Here is a 22,070-nt window from a genome sequence, read left to right as displayed (position 1 = left end):
CAGGGCCATACTATATGCTCAGATTGAGCCAAATACTGCAAAACCAATACAGTAGAATGGTGCTTCACAGATGGACAAGGACCCAAAAATAACAATTAGCAAGCAAGTAAAGAGTAGGAATGTTCAATGACATGGTAATAATTCTGAGTTTATGCAGCTTGAAAACGGACCAATCAATTGCTGCAGCAGCATAGATTTGTGTAAAATTAGCATAAAAATTTGCATCCACTCAGAATTGTTTGCAAAGCTTAGGAAGTAACTAGTCATTTACTGCAAAGGATTTTTAACAAAAATATTGAAAATGGTATTTTGACATGTCCAGTTATTTTGAAGTCCCTGAAACTAAGCGGGAAGAGGGAGGTATTTAAAAAAAACAAAAACAAATTCCTGGATGGTTCATACAATATTTTTGTATTGAAACTTAATCTATACTTCAGTCATATCTTCGTGCTTCATATCAACTTCATTTTGGTGGCGTACAGAGACAAAATGATGGAAATTGTACCGCTTTCAAAATATGTTTGGACCAAACTGTAAATTGTTGCAGTAGGAATATTTCAGCCGCATAAGTTACTGAGACATGGACATTTAACAAAATAATATAGCTGTGTTTGATAATCTAAACCTCTATTCCTTTTTTTTTTTTTTTTTTTTTAAGGCAACCCTGTGCTAGTCAGAGCAGCCTGAAGGATATTAACTGGGACAGCTCTCAATGGCAGCCTCTTATTCAGGACCGTTGCTTTCTTTCCTGGTTGGTGAAAATACCATCTGAGCAAGAACAACTGAGAGCTCGGCAGATAACAGCCCAGCAAATCAACAAGCTTGAAGAGCTGTGGAAGGTATTTGCATTAGTTTCTCAATGGTTAATAGTGGATAGCACAATGCAATGGTAGTATCCCCAGTTTAGTTCCCTGCCAGGACACTATCTGGATAGTGTGTATTTTTTTCCACATGTTGGCATTGGTTTCCTCCTGCATCACATTTTTTCTCCGATGGGGTTCCCCATACTGGCCTTAGACTATCTTGGAGACATTAGGCTCATCTACTTCTGCAGAGCTATACTAAATTAACATGATACAGTAGAGTAGCCATCTGCATTACTAAGGGGGGAACTATTTTGTTTAATGTAAATGCATCAGAGCATGAGTTAATGGAGACAGAGACTGTCTTCCATGTTAAAGTAGAATCAGAGCAGTGGAGTCGGTACAAAAATCTTTAATTCTTCAGTTTATGAAACCACGACTTAGACTCCAGGTACCCAAAATTGCTCTGAGTCCTCCACTCCACAGCCCTTAGTAGAAATGAAAGTTGGTTGTACTACAGAGTGTTGAAGGAGTTGCAAAGAATTTCACTTAGGGCCCTTTCACACCAGAGGGATTTTTCGGCGTTTTAACGCCACGGCCGAAGTTGGCGTTTTGCTAGGTAAAAGAAAGTCCATAGACTTTCATTTTACCTTTCACATCTAACTCGGCGTTTTGGAGCGTTGCGTTTCAACGCTCCCAGGAGCTTTTTCAGGGCTGTTAACAGCCGAAGTTGGCTGTTGGCATTTCAATGATAGTCAATGGAAAACGCCAACTTCAGCATTTTCAAAGCCTTTTCAAAGCGTTTTACAGCTATCTTGTTCACTTATTTTTATAGAAGAAAAAAAAGACGTTTTCATATGGGCTGTAAAACTTCAAAAGGCTTTGAAAACGCTATGTATTGGCGTTAAGCAAAAGGCTGACTTTCAGCCTTTTCTACCGCAGCCTCTAGTGTGAAAGAGCCCTTAGACTGCCATCTTTCCAGTATTGCAAGTGGTTATAGTTCTCCAAAATTTTCATTTACAGCTGCACGTTTAATTTTTATTCTATATTTATATCATGTTAATTTGATACTGGCTTCTGAAATGTATATTTAAATCAAAATTTCCCTTCTCTAAAGGAAAACCCTTCAGCAACCTTGGAAGATCTGGAAAAACCTGGTGTGGATGAAGAGCCGCAGCATGTTTTGCTTCGGTATGAAGATGCATACCAATACCAGAATATATTCGGACCGCTAGTGAAACTTGAGGCCGACTATGACAAGAAGCTAAAAGAATCCCAAGTGAGTTGGTTATTAATGAGTAGTGGGGTGTGTGTTGGGGGGTAGAATAGGGTGTGGCTATTAGCAGGTATCTTTATTGGCTCTTTGGGGGGGGGGTGCGTAACAGGGTATTGAATATGATTGGCTGTAGGTATTGCATATGAATTTCCTGCAGCCAATAAACTGGAAACCAAGTTAGTGTAACTGTCGGGCGTAAAATCAAAAATCTATTTTTTTTTTATTTTTTTTTTTCTGGTAAACAAGTAATAAGAATTCTAACCAGACAATCCAAAAGTTAAATATCACTTTTACTTTTCTGGTTGATAAATGATCATTCCCCAGTTTACCTGACTCTTATTTGGTACATTGCCGCACAAAGGAAGTTGCAGGGCAAGCTGGGCTGTTTTTTTTTTTTTTCTTTTATGATTTTTTTTTTTTTGTTCTTTTTTTGCTTCTTTATTTCCCCTCAGACTTAACTAATGCAGCCTGATTGGCTGAAGCCTCTTTCCCCTCCCACACCTCTGTTCCTCTCTGATTGGCCAGTAATTCTCATGCTGAGACTGTGCACTTTCTATTGCAGAGCTTGGTGGGAGTGTCTGAAGACTGGGAGGAGGGCGGCCAATGCATACACAACCAGGCTGAGGAGATTAAGGGAGGAATTCCTTTTTTTACTATAGAAAAATCACTAAAATCAAACAGTGGCCAGTGCAATACATATGTAAGTAGAGCAAGTATTTATCTACTTATATATGTGGGCTTTTTTTTCCTGAGATCTAGTATGGGTGAATGCTCCTCTCTTAAGCCTGGTGCACATATCCAATCTTTGTTGGCCTATTATACCAAATAGTGTGATATAAGTTGCATTTTTGTGTAGGTAAGCTCTTATACTGCATGGAAGTGGTAAAATTGGAAAATAAAGATTGATTGGTTGTGTGTGTGTTATTTGGAAGTGTATGGCAGATTCATTTCATTTTGGGTAATGTTTGGACTGCATTATTCTGTTTCCACTGTGGTCAGTCATTGCTTGTTTTCCTCAATGTTATGTTGCAATGCAGTGTTGGGACCTCTGTTTTAGATTGGACTGCAGTTGTCTTCACTGTTAACTGCAACTTGTCACTTTTTAATGACTGTTTTTAACCTATCATATACTTGCCATTGGCCTCAATTCACTAAGCTTAACTCCTGTCTTTAATAACTCTTCTGAGCTGTTTTACAGTTACCACCATGGTGCTATAATTGTGAAACAGCTCAGAAGAGTTATTAAAGACAGGAGTTAAGCTTAGTGAATTGAGGCCTTACTAAAGCAGTGTTTGTAATTGTGTAGTAATATAGTGTGCAGTTTAAAGTTTGCCAGAGATGACATGATGAAATAGACATGTGTATATACAGTGGCAAGCATACAGACACTTACTGTATGTTGTGCTCCTTTCTTTTTCTTTTTTTTTTTTTTTTTTCCGTGCCTGAAAGAGTTTAAAATTAGCTATGGAACTGACACTTTTTCTCCAGTCAGGACTCAGTCGGCTCACTGATAAATTACAGCTATAAAACACTTTCCTAAGGAGATACCTGGGCTTTTTTACCGTGAGAGGAAAAGATAAAAAGGTCAATAATTCATATATTTTCAATGTGGGACTCTTGAGACCCTGCAATTGAGCAGAACATTAAATCTGCTTTGTAAATGTTTATACATAAAATAAAACCTTGAGATATCTTAACCACTTCAGGACCGCATTGTTAAACCCCCCTAAAGACCAGGACATTTTTAACAAAAAGGGACACTGCAGCTTTAAGGCCTCGCTGCAGGGCAGCACAGCACACAAGTGACTCCCCCCCCCCCCCCCCCCCCCTCTTCTTTCTTTCTCCCCACCAACAGAGCTCTCTGTTGGTGGGGTCTGATCGCACCCCCACTGGTTTTTTTTTATCTTAATTTTTATAGTAAATATTTGTTTTGTTTTTTTGTACTAAATATTACTATTTTTTTATTTATTTTTGTGGCCGTCCCTCCCTTCCTCCCCCCCGCCAGCCAATCAGCGTGATCGGCTGTCATAGGCTTCAGCTTATGACAGCCGATCACTTCCTGCACTACAGAGGGGACAGACGTGCCACACGGCTGTCCCCAGTACAGCGCTACCTTAGATCGCAGTGCTGTACAGGGCAATTAGACGGTTTCACCGTCTAACAGTCTCCGAGCGGCGATCGCCGCTGGGAGACTAAAGGTGGAGCAGAGCTCTGCTCACCAAGAGGTGATGCGCGCACGGCGTTAGGTGGTCCTGGGGCTGCCGCCGCGGCCACGCCCATTGGCGTGATGCGGTCGGGAGCTAGTTTAGTCATTTTTAGGAGTAGGACAGATCCAATTGTTTATCTCAATTAGTTTTTCATCTCTGGTTGACTGTAGCTAAACTGTCTGAAGGGTGGTATGGACATCATTGGATGTTTGAATTACTACGAATGTCTGAAATGGTGGAGGTGCATGCGTGCTTCATTACACTCCATGGTTTTATTTGATCAGAATGCAGCCGCTCTATAGGTGGCCCACATACATCTAGCGATTTTGCTGTATGATTAACCATTGGATTCAATAATTTTATTGAATCAGGAATATTGATTGCCCGATCAATAAAAATTGGCAGATATCAGGACGAATCGACCAACTTCATGGATCAAGCAGGAATCTGCTAATTTTCAAGGGATTTTGGTTTACACAGAATCTTCTTTTGGTTTCAGAGCATAGAGGCACAACCTTGTTCAAATCGATTGTGAAGGAGAATTACATAGGATCTAGCTTGTAGTGTGTGGCTCACAAGTTGATTGATTGACTTTCGATCAACCACATTTTAGTTGATCCCTCAAACAAGTGAATCGCTTAGGTGCTTGATGCAAAATCGCTACATGTATGGCTATCTTTTAGTAGATGACAGATAGGTAGGCATCAGGTGCTGGCTGAGGGCGAGCTCTATGAACCACCCCTGTTCTGGCTGTGCTCACATAGAACAAATTGATTACCAGCTGAAGAGAAAAGTCGGAGCACCAGCTCATGCACATAGGGATTTATTGGTGGTCACATTGGCAGACAGACATTCCAGCAAAGGTTCAGAGAGAGATACCGGCCTATCTTATTGTGGTAGTGTGACTCCCACATAGTGAAGAGCAGCAGAGCATTTGAGTTGGACAGTAGGCATTGCAGCAGGGGAAGTGCGAGCGGCATGTGCCAAAGTCGACAACCCGTTACGGGGCTGACAGCAGGACCCTGGAGCACAGCAGAATTGCAGCGGGGGATACTCAGACCTCTAAGGGCTGGAAGTTGCCCCAGGTATGTAATGTAGTGATGAGCAACGGATGAATTACGAATGTTTTTTATTCTGAATTCATCCAGGTAATTGGCACACCTGGGGGGGGGGGGGGGGGGGGTAGGGCGCGAGAGGGTTAAACTTACCCAGGAGCCTTCTGATTGAATTCATCCCACGCTGCATTCCAATCCATGGTCACGTGACTACCGCACTTCCACTTTCACTTTTCACTTTCGGTATCCTATAGGTCATTCCAGGTAATGTATTGCGTGCCAAATTTCATTCAAATCCGTTCAGCCATTGTTGCGTGATTAACAAACATTCAAACTTTCACAATTATAATATTAGTGAGATTGCGATGGAATGGACTAAGTATAAAAGTATTTATGTATTGTAAGGGTGAGTATACTTTACATGGCTTGGATACTTTAGGTAGTCTCTCATATTACATAAAAGTTGTAAGATTGTACAATCAAGATTGTATCATTAGTGTGCACCTTTAGTGCTATGACTAATGAGCTACTTTATTAACTGCTGTTACATATTGTGGACATTAGATTCTACCAGAGAATAGTTAGAAGTAGGTCATATGCCATGGCCCTGGTCAAATTTGTTTCTTGTACAGTATTGTCTAAACTTTTATATGAAATTTATGTATGCATTTAACTTGCTTTACAACACTTATTGAAACAGAAAGCAATGCTGGTTTTATTAAAGTATGTTTAGCTGGAGGGAGGACATTCCAGTATATTTTATTTTTTATTTTTTTTGTCACATGGGGAAATAAAATACAACCTGTGTTCCTTTTTAGACTCAAGATAACATTACAGTGCGGTGGGACCTTGGCCTCAATAAGAAGAGAATTGCATACTTCACTTTGCCCAAAACTGATTCTGGTAATATTTATTTATTTTTTATTTTTTTTTTTGTTAAAGCAAAGAAAAAAAAAACATTGATCCAGTAAATATGTACTATTCAAATAAGAATAGATGTGTTCTGAGGTTAGGCCTCGTTCACATCTGGTGCAAATTTTTGTTGTAGCAGTTGTCAATAGAAATTTTTTTCGTACGAAAATGTGTGCCCCCCAGAATTGGGGGTAAAAAAAAAGTGTGAGCTTCTATGCGCTAAAAAGCGCACCCGTTCACTTGCATTGATGTATGCTTTACAGCTCAACGCACAAATGCATACAACACTTGTTCACACTAGGGACGTTTCTGTGTGCTTTTTAGAGCGCATTGCGCTGTGCGTTAACCACATAACTACCGCGGCTGGTGGTTTGTGGTTTTACATGGAAACTGCCGCTCGAACGGTTCATGGAGGGTGTCTCCGTGAACAGCCTTTCAGCCTCCGATCGCGGCTCGCAGGCTAATTGTAAGCACGCGGGGAAGAAATCCCCGCTGCTTGCATCAATACGGCGCTGGGGGAGTCTGGTCGCACTGCCTTATTCTTGAATTGTGCTGTGGGCTGGATAGCCCACGCAGCACAGATCCTGCAAAGCACCCCTGGTCCTTAAGTGGTTAAGCAGGGTACATTTTGTTCTCATTGATTTGAATGTACCTTGTCCACATCTATGCGCTGTGCTGAGCAGCACTACAAAATGTAGTGTTGCATGCATTTCTGTGCGTTGAGCTGTAAAGCGCTCATCAATGCAAGTGAATGGGTGTGCTTTTTTTTAGCGTATAGAAGAGAATGCTTTTTTACCCCTATTTGAAAAATAACAACCATTTTCATATGAAAACAAATCTTTGACTACTGCTACAATAAACCAACTTGCTGAGAAACGCACCGCACTGAAATGCGCACTAAAACGCACACCAACACATGCGGTTTTGCAAGTTTTTGAATGCACCAGAAGTGAACGAGGCCTAATGCTGCTCAGCACATAGATGTGAACAAGTTACATTCAAATTAATGAGCATACAATGTACCTTGCTTAATGCACATCGCAATATGCTCTGCAAAGCGCACAGAGATGTCCCTAGTGTGAACGAGGCCTTATACATCTGATGGTGTGCAGTGAGAATTAAATTCAGTGCTATTTGATTCCAAGAGTAACGTTGCTTTTACTTGGAACTTGATACTTCATGGGAAATATAAAATTAGATAAATTATTTTCATGTTCAAAAACCTAAAGCTTTTAACTTGCTTATTTTGTGTGACAGTCTTACAAGGCTGTGTTTAAAGAGACTCTGTAACAAAATGTTGAGCCTTATTTTTTCTATTCTATAAGTTCCTATACCTGTTCTGATGTGGTCTGTCTTACTGCAACCTTTTCTAGTTGCACTGTCTCTGTAATAAATCTTATTTTCTTTCCTCTGTCGTGTCTGTCGGCAAGAGGCTGGAATGTGTGGAATGTGCAGCACTGCTTGTCATTTGGCAGAAGCTTTACACACCCCCTCTAAGCTCTGCATGAATCCACACAGTAAGCTGTTCTCAGCCTATGATACTCTGGTTAGAAGCCAGTCATTTGTTTGTAAACACTGCCTAAAACTGTTAATTACAAGCCAGGATTGCAGCAGGGAGTGACAGAAACAGCACAGAGGGGCACAGGGAAACATAAGGAATAGAATGGTATGCTTTTTATTGTAAGAATATTAGAGTACAGATTCTCTTTAAGTTGAATGGGGTGAAGCTATGTTAGGTGAATATAAAATGGTTTTGGCCTGTAGTGGGTGGTGCCTTGTGCAGCATATTTACTGTGTGCCAGAGTTCCAGTTCACCAAGTTGTATGACAAGTGTCGCTTGTACTTACCATACTTTCTCTAATTATCATCCGGGACAACCTGAGATCCGGTCCCGCCCCGGATCTGTGGAAACACAATCAACCAAGAAGATTAAAAGCCCCCGCCCTCCCATACTCCTCAGTTCATCTGTGTTTCCGCGCGGAAACACGCTAAGAAGCAAAGCTCCTGATTTTTTTGTTTTTTGGTACTCACCAAAGGGTGAGTCAGGCGATTGGAGGTTCAGTGGCAAAGTGTTACAGGAGGTGACACAGGCCGCGGCCTCCGAAACAGGCAGTGTGCGTCCTCTGATGTGGTTTTGGTCGCCACACTGCTCCTCTTCCATCCGGACGCCGGCTCTGCAAGGCGCATCCGCGTCTGGAGGCGGCACCCTGTGAGGTCAGACGCGGAGGCAGCTTATGAGGGGAGTAACTGTACGGTACCATCTAACATCACGGCTCATTCTACCCGTTCCTTATCGACTTCTTGGGCAGAGAGAGCGGGAGCCACCATTCAGCAAATTTGTCAAGCGGCAACTTGGTCCAGCGCATCTACCTTTATCAAACACTACAGAGTGGATGTATTATCACAGCAGGATCAGTCGTTTGGCAGAAAGGTGCTTCAGGCAGTGGTCCCTCCCTAGGTGAGTCTTTTTTGGTTCAAAAAGACTTCTTGACTATCTCTCAGGTTGTCCCGGATGATAATTAGAGAAAGACTCCTATTAGACCTACCGGTAATGGAGTTTCTGATTGTCATCCGGGACAACGCCTATAACCCTTTCCCTTCGCCTGTTGCGCACCTATCTTGTAATATACAGGTCACTGGGGGTTTTTTTATTAGTCACAAGGACGTTCCTCTCTACATCTTGGTGTTTCTGGGCTTGTTTACTTTCAGACGCACTGAGGAGTATGGGAGGGCGGGGGCTTTTAATCTTCTTGGTTGATTGTGTTTCCACAGATCCGGGGCGGGACCGGATCTCAGGTTGTCCCGGATGACAATCAGAAACTCCATTACCGGTAGGTCTAATAGGAGTCTTTTTTTTTTCTTTTCAGTGCTCTTTTCTATTTCTCTGTAAAACTTTCCATATTATGGTGCTCTAGTAGTGTAAACCGCACCCTAAGTCTGTTTTCAAGACCCACACTTTACCATCCACCTAAAAAATGTTTGTCTTGCCGGCTCCCAGTAGTGTGTCTCCAGCTTTTTAGCGCAGCATGACCATAGATAAATGTCTGAGACCACCTGTGACCAGGGGAGACAGGTAGATATCACAAAAAGCTATATAGTTGTCGGGGGATTGTTCAGGCAGTGCAAGTAGTGGTTAAAGGACAACTGCAGTGAGAGTGATTTGGAGGCTACTATATGTACTTCCTTTTAAGCAATACCAGTTGCCTGGTTATCCAGCTGATCCTCTGCCTCTAATAATTTCAGCTAAAGACCCTGAACAAGCAATGCAGCAGATCAGGTGTTTCTGACAGGATTAGCTGCATGCTTGTTTCTGGTGTAATTCAGACACCACTGCAGTCAAATAGATCAGCAGGGCTGCCAGGCAACTGGTTTTGTTTAAAAGGAAATAAATATAGCAGTTTCCATATTCTTCTCACTACAGTTGTCCTATAAGGCACCTAAGCCACCGTTTCTCTTGCAATGCACACCACTTGGCTTTCCATCTTCTGTCTGCCTTCACACAGGAAATTCCGGTTTAGAAGGTGGAATTATCGGATGATAAGCAACGTGGAGTGCATTGGAAGGGAGGCGGCGGCCTAGGTGTGGTAACCCTTAACCTTTTGCAGACCGCTGATAGTAAATCCTACGCCGCACTTGTGGCTGTCTAAGCCTGATGCGGCGTAGGATTTATGCCACCTGCCATTTTCGCACCTGAGAGGGGAGATTAAGCTGTCCTATGACAGCTGACATCTTCCCTCAGTGATCAGGAGCCATTGCAATAGCTCCGGATACAAGATACAAGATGGATTTATTCGCCAAGTACGGTGGTGCCGTACTCAGAATTGCTTGTGGTACACATGGCTTGGGCAAGTACGTAATGACAGTTGTACGTTTTACATATATACGGCAATTACACATAATGACAGCATTTACAATACATTTTACATATATACGGCCATTACACATACTGACAGCATTTACAATACATTAGCGGCTACAGTTCCACAAACTGGCAGCATAACAGTACGATGACATCTATTGTGATGTTGTGTGTTAGAGATGCAGAAGAGAAGGCAGAAGAGCCACTAAGCCAAGTATGCTGGTTGCAGACTAGGACGGAAGAGTCAGGGGTCAGAGTTGTTGAGCAGCAGAACTGCCTGAGGAAAGAGAGTTCCTGTGCCTGGTGGTCTTGGTTGGGATCGTTCGGAAGCGGCGGCCGGATCGGAGGGGCTCAAAAAAGCAGCTGCCAGGGTGGGCGGGGTCGCAGGAAATCCTGGTGGCCCTCTTCCTCATCCTAGCCACGTGGAGGAGATCAAGAGGTGGCAGGGGCGATCCGATAATCCTTTCCGCCTCATTAATGATTCTTTGCAGTTTTTGTCTGTCGCTGGCCGTTGCGCGGGCGTACCAGACGATAACTGAGGAGCAAAGTATGGACTCCGTGGTAGCGGTGTAGAAGCTGGTTAGCAGCTCCCGAGGCATCCCAAATTTTTTAAGTTGGCGCAGGAAAAAAAGCCTCTGCTGTGCCTTCTTCTGAATTTTGATGGTGTTCTGTTTCCCACCTTAGATCAGTGGATAAGGTTGTGCCAAGGAACCGGACCGATGATACTCTGGAGACTTCGGTCTCGCCTATGTAGACTGGTGGGGTGAGTGGGAGGGTTCCTCCTGAAATCAACAATCAGCTCAACAGTCTTTGTTGCGTTGAGGACCAGGTTGCTGTTCTTGCACCACTCGCATATTCTCCCTATCTCCCCGCGGTATTCCCGCTCTCCGTTTTCGCCGATGAGACCGATGATTGTTGTGTCGTCGGCAAACTTGATGACCTTGATGGAGTCCGAGGCGGAAGTGCAGTTATTGGTGTACATAGAGAATAGAAGCGGGGACAGTACACACCCTTGAGGTGCCCCTGTATTGGTAGTTCTCACGTTGGAGGAGCAGTTTCCGAGCTTGACCTGTTGTGTCCTGTCTGAAAGGAAGCTCTTGACCCATGCGCGAAGTGTGGGGTCAACACAGAGCTGCGCCAGGTTGTCGACCAGGGTGTCTGGGCAGATCGTGTTGAAGGCTGAACTGAAGTCCAGGAACAGGATTCTGGCATAGGAGCCAGGCCAGTCGAGATGCCCCATGATGTGTGCCAGGCTGATGTTTATGGCGTCCTCTATGGACCTGTTGGCCCTGTATGCAAATTGGAGTGGGTCAAGCAGTGCATCAGTGGTGCGTTTCAGGTGAGCGAGGACTAGCCGTTCTAGAACCTTCATAATGGTAGGTGTTAAAGCCACGGGTCTGAAGTTGTTGAGGTCTGTGCTGCCTGGCTTTTTTTGGGACCGGTATAATTGTGGACCTCTTGAAACAGGAGGGGACTGTACCTTCCGCTAGCGATTTTCTGAATAGAGTGGTGAGCACCGGAGCCAACTGGTCCGCACAGGTTCTTAGGCAGTTCGATGACACTCCATCCCGGCCTGAAGCTTTCCTGGGGTTGAGCTTGCGAAGCAGCGTGAGGACATCTGCTTCTTGAACTGCAACCGGTGCAGTGATGTCTTGGTCTCTCAGTGGGGAGGGTGCTGCTGTCGTCACCGACCCCGGGGCCCCGAGCTGTTTGGGCTGTTGCTCGAACCTACAGTAGAACTCGTTCAGTTCCTCGGCCAGCTGAGTGCTCGGGGTCACCAGTTGAGGGGGGGGGGTTTGAAGTTAGTGACCGCTCTGAGGCCTTGCCATACCTCCCTCGAGTTGTTGGATTGGAGACGGAGTCCCAGCTTGTCAGAGTAGGCTCTCTTTGCAGCGTGCAGTTCCCGTTTCAGGGCATACCTGGCCTCAAACTCTTCTTGGGAGCCAGACTTGTGCGCCTGCTCCTTGCGTTTTCGAAGCTGGCGCAGCTTATTGTTGAACCAGGGCTTGTTATTGGGGTAGGCCTTGACGGTCTTAGAAGGGATGCACATTTCTTCACAGAAACTGATGTAGGAGGTGACATTCTCTGACCATTCATCAAGGGTGGGTGCCTCCAAGGATGACCAGTCCGTGCAGTCAAAGCACGCCTGCAGCTCCAGCTTGGCCTCATCTGTCCACTTCTTGACAGACTTGACAGTAGGCTTAGCGGTCTCCAGGAGCCTCGTGTAGGTGGGGATCAAATGGATTAGGTTGTGATCGGAGTTTCCCAGTGGGGCACCCTGGCTGGCCTTGTATGCGTCCTTCTGGACTGTGTAGCAGTGATCCAGGGTTTTGTGGTGCCTGGTGGGGAAGGTGATGTGCTGCTTGTAACGGGGGTTCTCCTCCCGCAGATTTGCGTTGTTGAAGTCGCCCAGGATGATTAAGAGGGGCTCTGGGATCACGTGATCACTACAATCGCCGGCGTATCGTCGTGATCACTTTTTAGATAGAGCTGCGGCGATAGGAGGGGAAGAAGAGGATCCACTCGCCTTCTTGAAGTTCCCCCGGCGATTGAGGCTTCCCTCCGCTCTGGCCGTCATACCCACACGCTCTGACGTAAGTGTTTGGTCTTGGCTTGATGATGCCATCAAGCCGCAACCCGGAACTTAACTGCAGTGCGAGCAAGGATGCCAGCCAGAGCGGAGGGGGCTAGAGCTGCTCATCGCTGGAGCCTGACAGGTGAGTAAAGGCTGCTGGCAATAGGGGGGGGGGGGGGGCGCACACCGCTGCTGGCAATGGGGGGGGGGGGCGCACACCTGGTCACACTGGGGACACCATGCCTAGCTAACAATACTTGGGATCGGTCTGCCTGACCCCCCCCCCCCCCCCCCAATCCCCTCACATGTAAAATGGCCTGGTCATTAACTACTTTGGCCTCCTGGACGTACTAGCTACGCCCAGGAGGCCATTTGCGCTCCCGCGGCCGATCGTGCACGCGCGCTCCCAGCCTTGGATCGTTAGCCCACGAATCAGTGAATTGGGCTATGGTGCCCGATCACTGATTCCTCTCCCCCACAGAAAGTGACAGCTTCTCTCAGAAGCTCCGCTTTTTCTGGCTGTTGCGTCCCCCATACGTCCCTCTAAGTGTATGTTATGCTTAGAGTGACGTCATGTAAACAAACTCATGGCCGCCATCTTGTGGCCAAAAAGTAAAACTAAAAGTAAAAAAAACCTTAACACACATTTACATTATAAAAGTTCTGTTTACATCCCACCCTCCCAAAAAATACCCAAATAAAATGTTGAATATAAAAAATAAAAAAAAAATTACAATAATAAAAAAAAGTAAATATTTACCTAAGGGTCTAAACTTTCTAAATATCAATGTAAAGATTAAATATTTCTATACTTCTTTTATTTTTAACTTTTAAATAGGGATCGATGCAAAACAGAAAAAATGCACCTTTATTTCCAAATAAAATATTGTCGCCATACATTGTTATAGGGACATAATTTTAACGGTGTAATAACCGGGACATATGGGCAAATACAATACGTGAGTTTTAATTATAGAGGCATGTATTATTTTAAAACTATAATGGCTGAAAACTGAGAAATAATGAATTTTTTCAGTTTTTCTCTTATTCTTCCTGTTAAAATGCATTTACAGTAAAGTGGCTCTTAGCAAAATGTACCCCCCAAAGAAAGCCTAATTGGTGGCGGAAAAAACAAGATATAGATCAGTTCATTCTGATAAGTAGTGATAAAGTTATAGGCTAATGAATGGGAGGTGAACATTGCTCGGATGCATAAAGTGAAAACGACTGAAGGCTGAAGTGGTTAAGGGAAGGGGGGATAGGCAGCCAGTCCCCAAAGGGTTAAACAGCCTGAACCCTGCACACATTCCGGGATTATTATGCTTTTCGTGAAATGGATGTTGCTCATCCCTACCTGTGAGTGCTGACAGATTGCTACACAGTGACAGTGCCTGGCAAAAAAAGGGACTGTGGAGAACACTGTAAGGTATTCTCAATTCTTTTTGAGTATATCTCATGCCAATGTATGCAGTGTATCCCCGCATCAGAGTAAGATGGGGAAACACTGCCTATTCCATGGATATAGGCCCTTAGGATAACTTCAGTAATTCTTATCTGATCTGGAGCAAGCTTACAGGAAGCTACATTTGCTGCTGCAGTAATTGGGCTGCCCATAAATTACTCAATTTTTAAGCCTTTATATCTGGCTATTTCAAACCTGGCAGATATCGATGTTACAACAGGGACATCCAATTTTAATCCAAAATTGATCTAAATGATTGATCATGCTGGAAAATCTCGGTTGTAAGGATGCACTGCTGTAATGTTTCATTTCTTGACAACTGATGGATGCAAATTGCCTGCCTGATCCTGCTCATTCTCTGCATCTAGTACTTTTAGCCATAGACCCTGAATGAGCGTGCAGATGAGGTGATCTTACTCAATTGTGATTAAACACAGGTTTTTTTTTTCAGGTGTTTGATTCAGACAATGATGCCATTACGATCAGCAGGACAGCTGGTCAATTTGCATTATTTATAGGGAGCCTGTGGTGAGAAGCAAGTGGAGGTTCAGTTGTGTGGCTGTCCTGCTGATCTGGATCACACCTGAAACAAGCATGTGACTACTTCAGTCAGCGCATCTGATCCGCATGCTTGTTCAAGGTCTGGCTAAAAGTCTGCACTCTGTATTGTTTAAATGGAAATATCAGCCTCTTTATCCCTCTCACTTCAGATTTTGTTTTTGTCTGGGTCCTTGTTATGATGTGGGATCCCTCACACAAGTGCTGAAAGTTTTTGCTTCTAGCTTGTATTGCTTGATGCAGTTCAAAGCTATAGAAAAATCACTAGTACAGTATAGTACAGTCTTCAGGTCCCAGCAAATGCATCTGTATAAATATAAAATGTATGACCAGTTCTGATAAGGTAAACTACTTTTTCTGAGCCCTACTGTGCTAGTAAGGGCTAGTTCACTCTGCTAGAGCTTTTTAAGTGCTAGTGATTTGAAAAGCTCTTGTGTATACAATGCTATGGGTGATTCTGGTAAAATCTTATGTCTAAAGTGAGACCACACAGATAACATTGTTAGCTAGAGCTTTTTAACCAGCGCATAGAAAAAGCTCTTGCAGTGTGAACCAGCCCTAAAGAAACCTTGGTGACTTTTGAATGATTCTAGAATTTAAGTGCCTATATTAATTTAAAGAGTATTCCATCAGAAACCTACTACATTAGCTCTGTGTATTTGTCATTGAGTCATTAGGATGCCTAATTGCTGACTGAGGCGCTACACCTGCTATTGCTGAAATTCTGTTTTGTCCCCACGTTTATTGCCTGATAAAGCGGGCTTGGCCTGCGAAATGCGTTGCAGTTTTGGGGTACTATATAATAAATGTGATTGCTACTTTTCAGACAGTCTTTCGTGTCTGCATTATGGAGGTAAGTCCACCACTTCCTCCTAGCAAATTTTAAAGGTTTTATCCACATTTATTCTGCTGGTGCCTCTGTTCTACTGCTAATTGCTGGCATTGCGGTCTACACGGAGGAGGGTGTAGTGTTTGTCAGTGACCCCAAGTCTGTGAAAATGTTGTCTGAATGGCCCCAAAAGACAGGTCTCATGCTGTAATAGATTCAAAATCTGTGTGCCGTGTATAGGCAGCCTATAGATCCTTCTCTGATTAGATTTGATCAGAGGAATTTGTCTGGTGGCCATACATCTATAGACTTGGTTGATTGACCATCTGATTCGATAATTATTGAATCGGATGAAAATCTCTGCTGCCAAGACCATGCTCAATGGACAATGGGACCAATTTCAGGCTGAAACTGGTTGCATGTATTGATTGGGCATGCTGCAAGATGTTTGGGTCGATTGGGTGCGCAGCGGTAACAGCGAGCAATATCGGGTGCTGGGGCAGCGCTGTGAGATAGCAAATTTGAAATTTTCCACACTTCTCGATCAATTTTTTTTTTTGTCAAATCGATAAAAAAACAAACTCGATTTGGCATTTTGGGGAATTGATTCCCAGCAAAAGAATCAAATCTCCAAGGAATCGAATTAGAAAATTGATGTGTATGGCCACCTTATAAACAAAATATTTACAATGCTAATATTATGTATACTTCATGCATTTGCTTCTTTGATTGTAATAGGGAACAGCTAGGTTGCAAACATATTTTTCACAACAGTGTCACCTGCAGAGTAATAAATACAATGTAGAATCTTGGTGGAACTATCCTGTAAAGTTAAGTCAGTAAAACTTGTGCAGCAGTTAAATTGTTTTTCTCTTACTTTCTTTTGTTCTTTTCTTCTTAGATATGCGTTTGATGCAAGGTGATGAAATATGTTTAAGATACAAAGGAGACCTTGCACCTTTATGGAAGGGGATTGGACATGTCATTAAAGTCCCAGACAGTATCCTTTGTCTGTACATGTAAAAAGTGTGTGTGTGTGTGTGTGTTCGGTACCAGGGGACTGAGAATACTATAGCCTAAAGTTATAGGAAAAAAAAAATTATATTTAGATTCTCGTTATAGTAAACTGATATATTAAACCTCTGCCTATACTAAACTCAGTCCCCAGGTCCCAACCATGTGCAATTTTTTTTCATGAAGGTATATTCAGTAAAGTTCCTATTTAAGATGTTTTAAAACAAACCTGGGCCCATATGCAATTACATTTTTCTCCTGTGTTTTCTCCTAGGTTATAGTTTCATGTTTTGTTAATAAAATACCTTTTTAAACCACCAGCAAGTGAGAAAATAGTCAAAATTTTGATAGTACTTTCCTGTCTGTATTTCCAAAGTGCTAAAGAGATATTTTAAAAAGTTATAATTATCTCCTAGGAGATAATTCAGGAGAAAATGTAATTGCCTATGGGCCCTGAATAAACTTACCATGCACCTCTTCAATCTGTTCTCTTCTCCGGAGTTCCGTTCGCCCACCTTGCCAGATGAAATTCTCCTTCGTCCACCTTAATAGATGGAATGTGTTAAACGACTTTAATATGGCATGTGCAATAGAAGGAATTCTCCTCGTACAAAGGCACTGACCACCTGACCGCTTCCAGGTCAGGGCTTTGTGAACCTATGATCTACTATCTTGTGACCTCTCCAAAACTCAGCTAAAGTGATGACTGCCCTGGACTAAAAGACTCTGCAGGCCCCTTCTGAGTGTTCAGCGTTAAACCTCCTTCCCTTGGAACCAGGCATAGTTCTGTTGCTGTGGAAGGGAAGGAGGGGTGATTTTTTTTTTTTTTTTTTTTTTTTTTTTTAGGCTGGTTTCACACCAGGACGTTGCGTTTTAGAGGACGTTATGGTCGCATAACGTGCCCCTAACGCAACGCCTGGTGCTCTCTGAGGTGGACGTCAGAGTGAGCCGCATTGTGCAGCTCACTCTGGCGTCCGTGATGCGTACTCTTGTGCGCATGCGGCATCACGTGGTCCCGCCCGGCCAATCGCTGCACAGAGCGGCCGCTCCAGGAAGTAAACACTGCACGTCACTGAGTGCAGTGAATATTAATTAGCCATGTGCTTGGCCGCTCTCCGCTCCTCCCCAACATTACTGCGCATGTCCAAGCAGTCTACCGCTTACAAAGTACTGCATGCAGTACGTTGTGTAATGGCGCAGCGTTACTGTGTAACGCAACGTGGGCACTGTGAACGGCCTATTGATTTTTCATTGCTGTGCGGTGGGGTGCGTTACAGGCTGCTCTAACGTGCGCCTGTAACGTCCCACTGTGAAACCAGCCTTATGGTGCATGACTGAGCAGCTTCTAGCAGGAGCAGCTCTGTGTGCTTGGAGACAGTCCAGCATCAGGATGTCTAGGCGCTAAGAATGCTTGATTCGAACATGTGTACGGCTTAAGTTTTCCTTAGTTGTCTAGCATCAATGTTGTCAGCTGATAGGCACAATAGTGGCAGGGAGCGAGTGATATTAACCTCTTGCCTACTGCTGGTACACATCTATGCCCCTAAAAACTTCACTTAAACACCAAGGTCATAGATATACGTATCTTGCTTTTAATAGTGCAGTCCGTGTGCACACACTCCCTTGGGTCCCCATGGGCATGCACGTGCACACCAGCAGCTGCAATGGTGTAAGGGAACATGTATTCCCTGAGCCAATGAATGATTTTGTGAATTATGACTTTTACACCCAGTAACAGTTGTCATTTTCCATTTAGGGCTGGTTCACACCGAAAATCACAATGTTAGTGCTTAGTTAAATTTCGTCAACACTGCACAATTGCTCACGCACATGTATGCATAATTGCACACGTACACATCCTCCCGCGGGTCCCACATGCACGCATGCTAACGGCGCTTGTAACGGTACCATTTATTGGTGCAAGGGAGCAGGTTCCTTAAGCCAATGAATGCCTGTTTGTGGATGGCCAAAATTTGCAATAGATAAGTTCCCGCCATAGTTTTGCTGCTGCTGCTGTGCACGATTGCCCTCATGCATGTATGCACAATTGCATGCACGCATACACTGGTCCCACTTTGCCGTGCATATTCCCGGCAGCTCTAAAGGTAGTTATTACTGGTGCATGGTAAAATGTGTTACCTGATGTAATTAAAACCTATTGTTTAAGAATGATCACTGTCACACCCAGTAACAGTGATAATTATCTATTTAGGGCCGTTTCACACCAAAAATCGCGACCGTTAAAGCAGATCCGAGATGAAAAACTAACTATAACAAGTAACTTGTCTATATATCTTATCTAAAGTTTAGATAGTTTACACAGCAAATCTAGCTGCAAACAGCTTTAATAGAAAATTTCTTCCTGTGATACAATGACAGCAGCCATGTTTTTAACCAGTTCACCCCCAAGGGTTTTTACTCTAACGGACCAGAGCAATTTTCACTTGTCAGTGCTCCTCCCTTTTATTCCCTAATAACTTTATTACTACTTATCACAAGAAAATGATCTATACCTCGTTTTTTTCACCACCAATTAGGCTTTCTGTGGGTAGTACATTTTGCTAAGAATTTTTTTATTCTAAATGCATTTTAATGAAAAAAAAACAAAAAAATAGAAAAAAAATCATTATTTCTCAGTTTTCAGCCATTTATAGTTTTAAAATTAAACATTCTCCTGTGGATAAAACAAACACATTGTATTTGCCCAGTTGTCCCGATTATTAAACCATTTAAATTATGTCCCTATCACAATGTATGGCGACAGTATATTATTTTGAAATATAGGTGTTCTTTTTCTGTTCTGTTTTTTTTTGTTCTGGCCATAATTACAAGCCCCAATGTAATAAATTAAAATTAATTTTCCCCCATAAAATATAGATTAAAAAAAACTGAGTCCCTAAGGCAAGTATTTATTTATTTATTTTAAGCTGATTTATTTTTTACAAGTGTTTTCTTTTGGAGGGGGAGTGTTGGAAGTGGAATTTTATTAATTTTATTACTCATGTGTATGTACTTGTAAATGTATGTATTTTGTACGTGTCATATACTTTTTGGCCACAAGATGGCGCTAGTGAACACTCGTTATAGTAAGTGTTCACTTTTTTTTTTTTTTTTTTTTTTTTTTTTTTTTACACTTTATTTAATTGTTACATTTCCTGTTTTTGTGAATGGACGTAGCCACTGTTCGCGGTCACGTCCATTCACTCCAGGCACTGCGATTGGGTAGAGGACCGTTTGGTCCTCTTCCCCAATCCCTCAGCACGGGATCCTGACGGAAACGGCAGCCGTAGCGGCGCGCACACGGCGGTAGCAGCGGCGGGAACGCGCGACTTACTACGTCATGTTGCCGTTAATAGGGTAAAGCATGACGTATTAATGCGTTAGGATGCCACTAAATGGTTAAACATTACACAGAGGCAGGCTCATCTGTATCTTGAGCACTCAGCCTGTGAAAAAAACTAATTCCCCCCCCCCCCCCCCTCATCCCCTCTGCCTCTGAAATAAATGGCTAGTAACACCTCCTCCTGCCCAGACTGAGGTCCCATGAGCCCTTGCTACTGCCAAGGCTCTCTGAAAACCTGTGGGTGTGGTTTATTTAGTTTATAGGGAATTAGAATATTAAAACAAAAACCAAAAAGTATTTGGCTTAAGGAGGGGGGGGGAGGGGAGGGGGGGCGATATACAGAAGATTTGATCACACAAAAACTGACCGATCGACCGATTTTTCCATCTGAAATCGATCCTGTTGATCTGTCCCGGCGTAAAATTGATCTATCGTCGGGAGTGCGTCGATAGCGGCGTTTGGCCGACGACCGACATAGCAATACATTACCTCTCCGCCGGCACAAATCCCCACTGTCCCTTCTCCGGCAAGCCATCTTCTCCACTTCCTGTCCTGTCAGGGGAAGTTCAAACAGTAGAGCGCCCTCTACTGTTTGAACTTCCGCTGGTCACAGTATGTGACAGGAAGTAAAGAGAAGATGCCCAGCGCGGACAGAAGGAACAGCGGGGGACTCGCGCCAGCGGAGAGGTAATGTATTGCTGGGAGCAGCGGCAGCTCCACAGATTGTGAATCGATTACATGCTGAAATCGATTCATAATCTGTGTGCGGTGTATGGGCAGCCAATAGATCCCTCTGTGATCAGATTAGGTCAGAGAGGGATCTATCTGTTGGTCGATCTGGTGGCAATTGACCAGTATATGGCTGCCTTAAGAAACGAAAGCATACGGGGTACATAATACAGACAAATGGAATACAGCACACAATATATTAGATACATAATTGGTGACAAAATACAGAATTGGTACAAAATACAGAACTGGTAATGACAGTGACAACAGTAACCTAATGAATAAAATGTATAATTCAAGACACAAAAGGGGGAGAGAGCCCTGCCCCATATATGGTAAGCTCCTTGAGGTGCATAAATAAGAAACCCCGAGAGCCCGATATAGTGTAGTATGTATTGGAAACTGTGGATAAATGTAAGTGTGAGAGGAATATACTCACAAACATGGGTTACCTCTTAGGCAACCACTGTAGATGCAGGTGAGGAGATTAGACCTGTCCTCACTCAGGATTAAGATGTCGCTCCCTGTAGATCAGAATAGTAGGGGTAGGTCACCCCTCCACCAGGGGTGGACACAGTATTATCGTAAGAGAACAGAGGCGCCAGCAGGATAAAAGGTAATAAGTTTTGAAATTTGCTGGGAGGCAGTGGTGGACTTGCCTCCGGAAAGCAGACTCAAAATACGGTCTGAATTAAACAAATATATTTATTATTGGTACCCCAAAAGATACAACGCGTTTCACAGAGGCGCTATTTGTGCTACTGACGAGCTACGGTTTGTCCCCTATCTTATTGCCTGGTGAAGCGGGCTGTGCCTGCGAAATGCGTTGCATCTTTTGGGGTACCAATAATAAATGTATTTGTTTAATTCAGACCGTATTTTGAGTCTACTTTCCGGATGTAAGTCCACCACTGCCTCCCAGCAAATTTTAAAACTTTCATTACCTTTTATCCTGCAGGCGCCTCTGTTCTCTTACGATAATGCTTGAGGTGCATGAGCATGGGAATATTTCTATGGCATCTACAGCCTTCAGGTACTGGAAGTACTTCTGTAGACCCTGTGCACACTAACCTATTACTTGTTTTGATACTTAATATAGATACAACTTACTGTTAAATTCCTTAATGGAGTTGCTTAGATTATGGTGATGAAATTGCTATTGAATTGAGGAGCAGTGTTGGAGCACCAGTGGAAGTAACTCATAATTTCCAAGTGGACTTTGTATGGAAGTCGACATCATTTGACAGGTATGGGATTGCCTGAACCCTCTATATACAACTTGTGTGCCTATGTCTGCTTTAGCATTGAGCTGCACTATTCTGCCATTCAAAGCAAGCGGTACATTTTTTTGGACTGCAGTTTTAAAACAACCACTGTGCTAAGATGCTGTTTTTACTTGCATAAAGTAACAGGCAGCGCTTTATGGGGATGGGAGCATATGTAAGCAC

General features: G+C 43.4%; 1 protein-coding gene across 1 annotated transcript in view; it reads left to right on the top strand.

The window, feature by feature from the left end:
• The window catches only part of UPF1 (UPF1 RNA helicase and ATPase), a 94,627-nt gene that overhangs the window by 26,732 nt on the left and 45,825 nt on the right, over positions 1-22,070 (top strand). Inside the window, exons 5-9 of the mRNA XM_068233938.1 lie at positions 659-839; positions 1,921-2,082; positions 6,160-6,244; positions 16,438-16,536; positions 21,761-21,869. Of these exons, the coding sequence (XP_068090039.1) occupies positions 659-839; positions 1,921-2,082; positions 6,160-6,244; positions 16,438-16,536; positions 21,761-21,869 (636 nt within the window). The remainder of the gene's footprint in view (positions 1-658; positions 840-1,920; positions 2,083-6,159; positions 6,245-16,437; positions 16,537-21,760; positions 21,870-22,070) is intronic.

Source organism: Hyperolius riggenbachi, chromosome 1 (genome assembly GCF_040937935.1).
Source record: "Hyperolius riggenbachi isolate aHypRig1 chromosome 1, aHypRig1.pri, whole genome shotgun sequence".
Classification (NCBI taxonomy): Eukaryota; Metazoa; Chordata; class Amphibia; order Anura; family Hyperoliidae; genus Hyperolius; species Hyperolius riggenbachi.
This window is presented reverse-complemented; position numbering and strand designations above follow the sequence as displayed.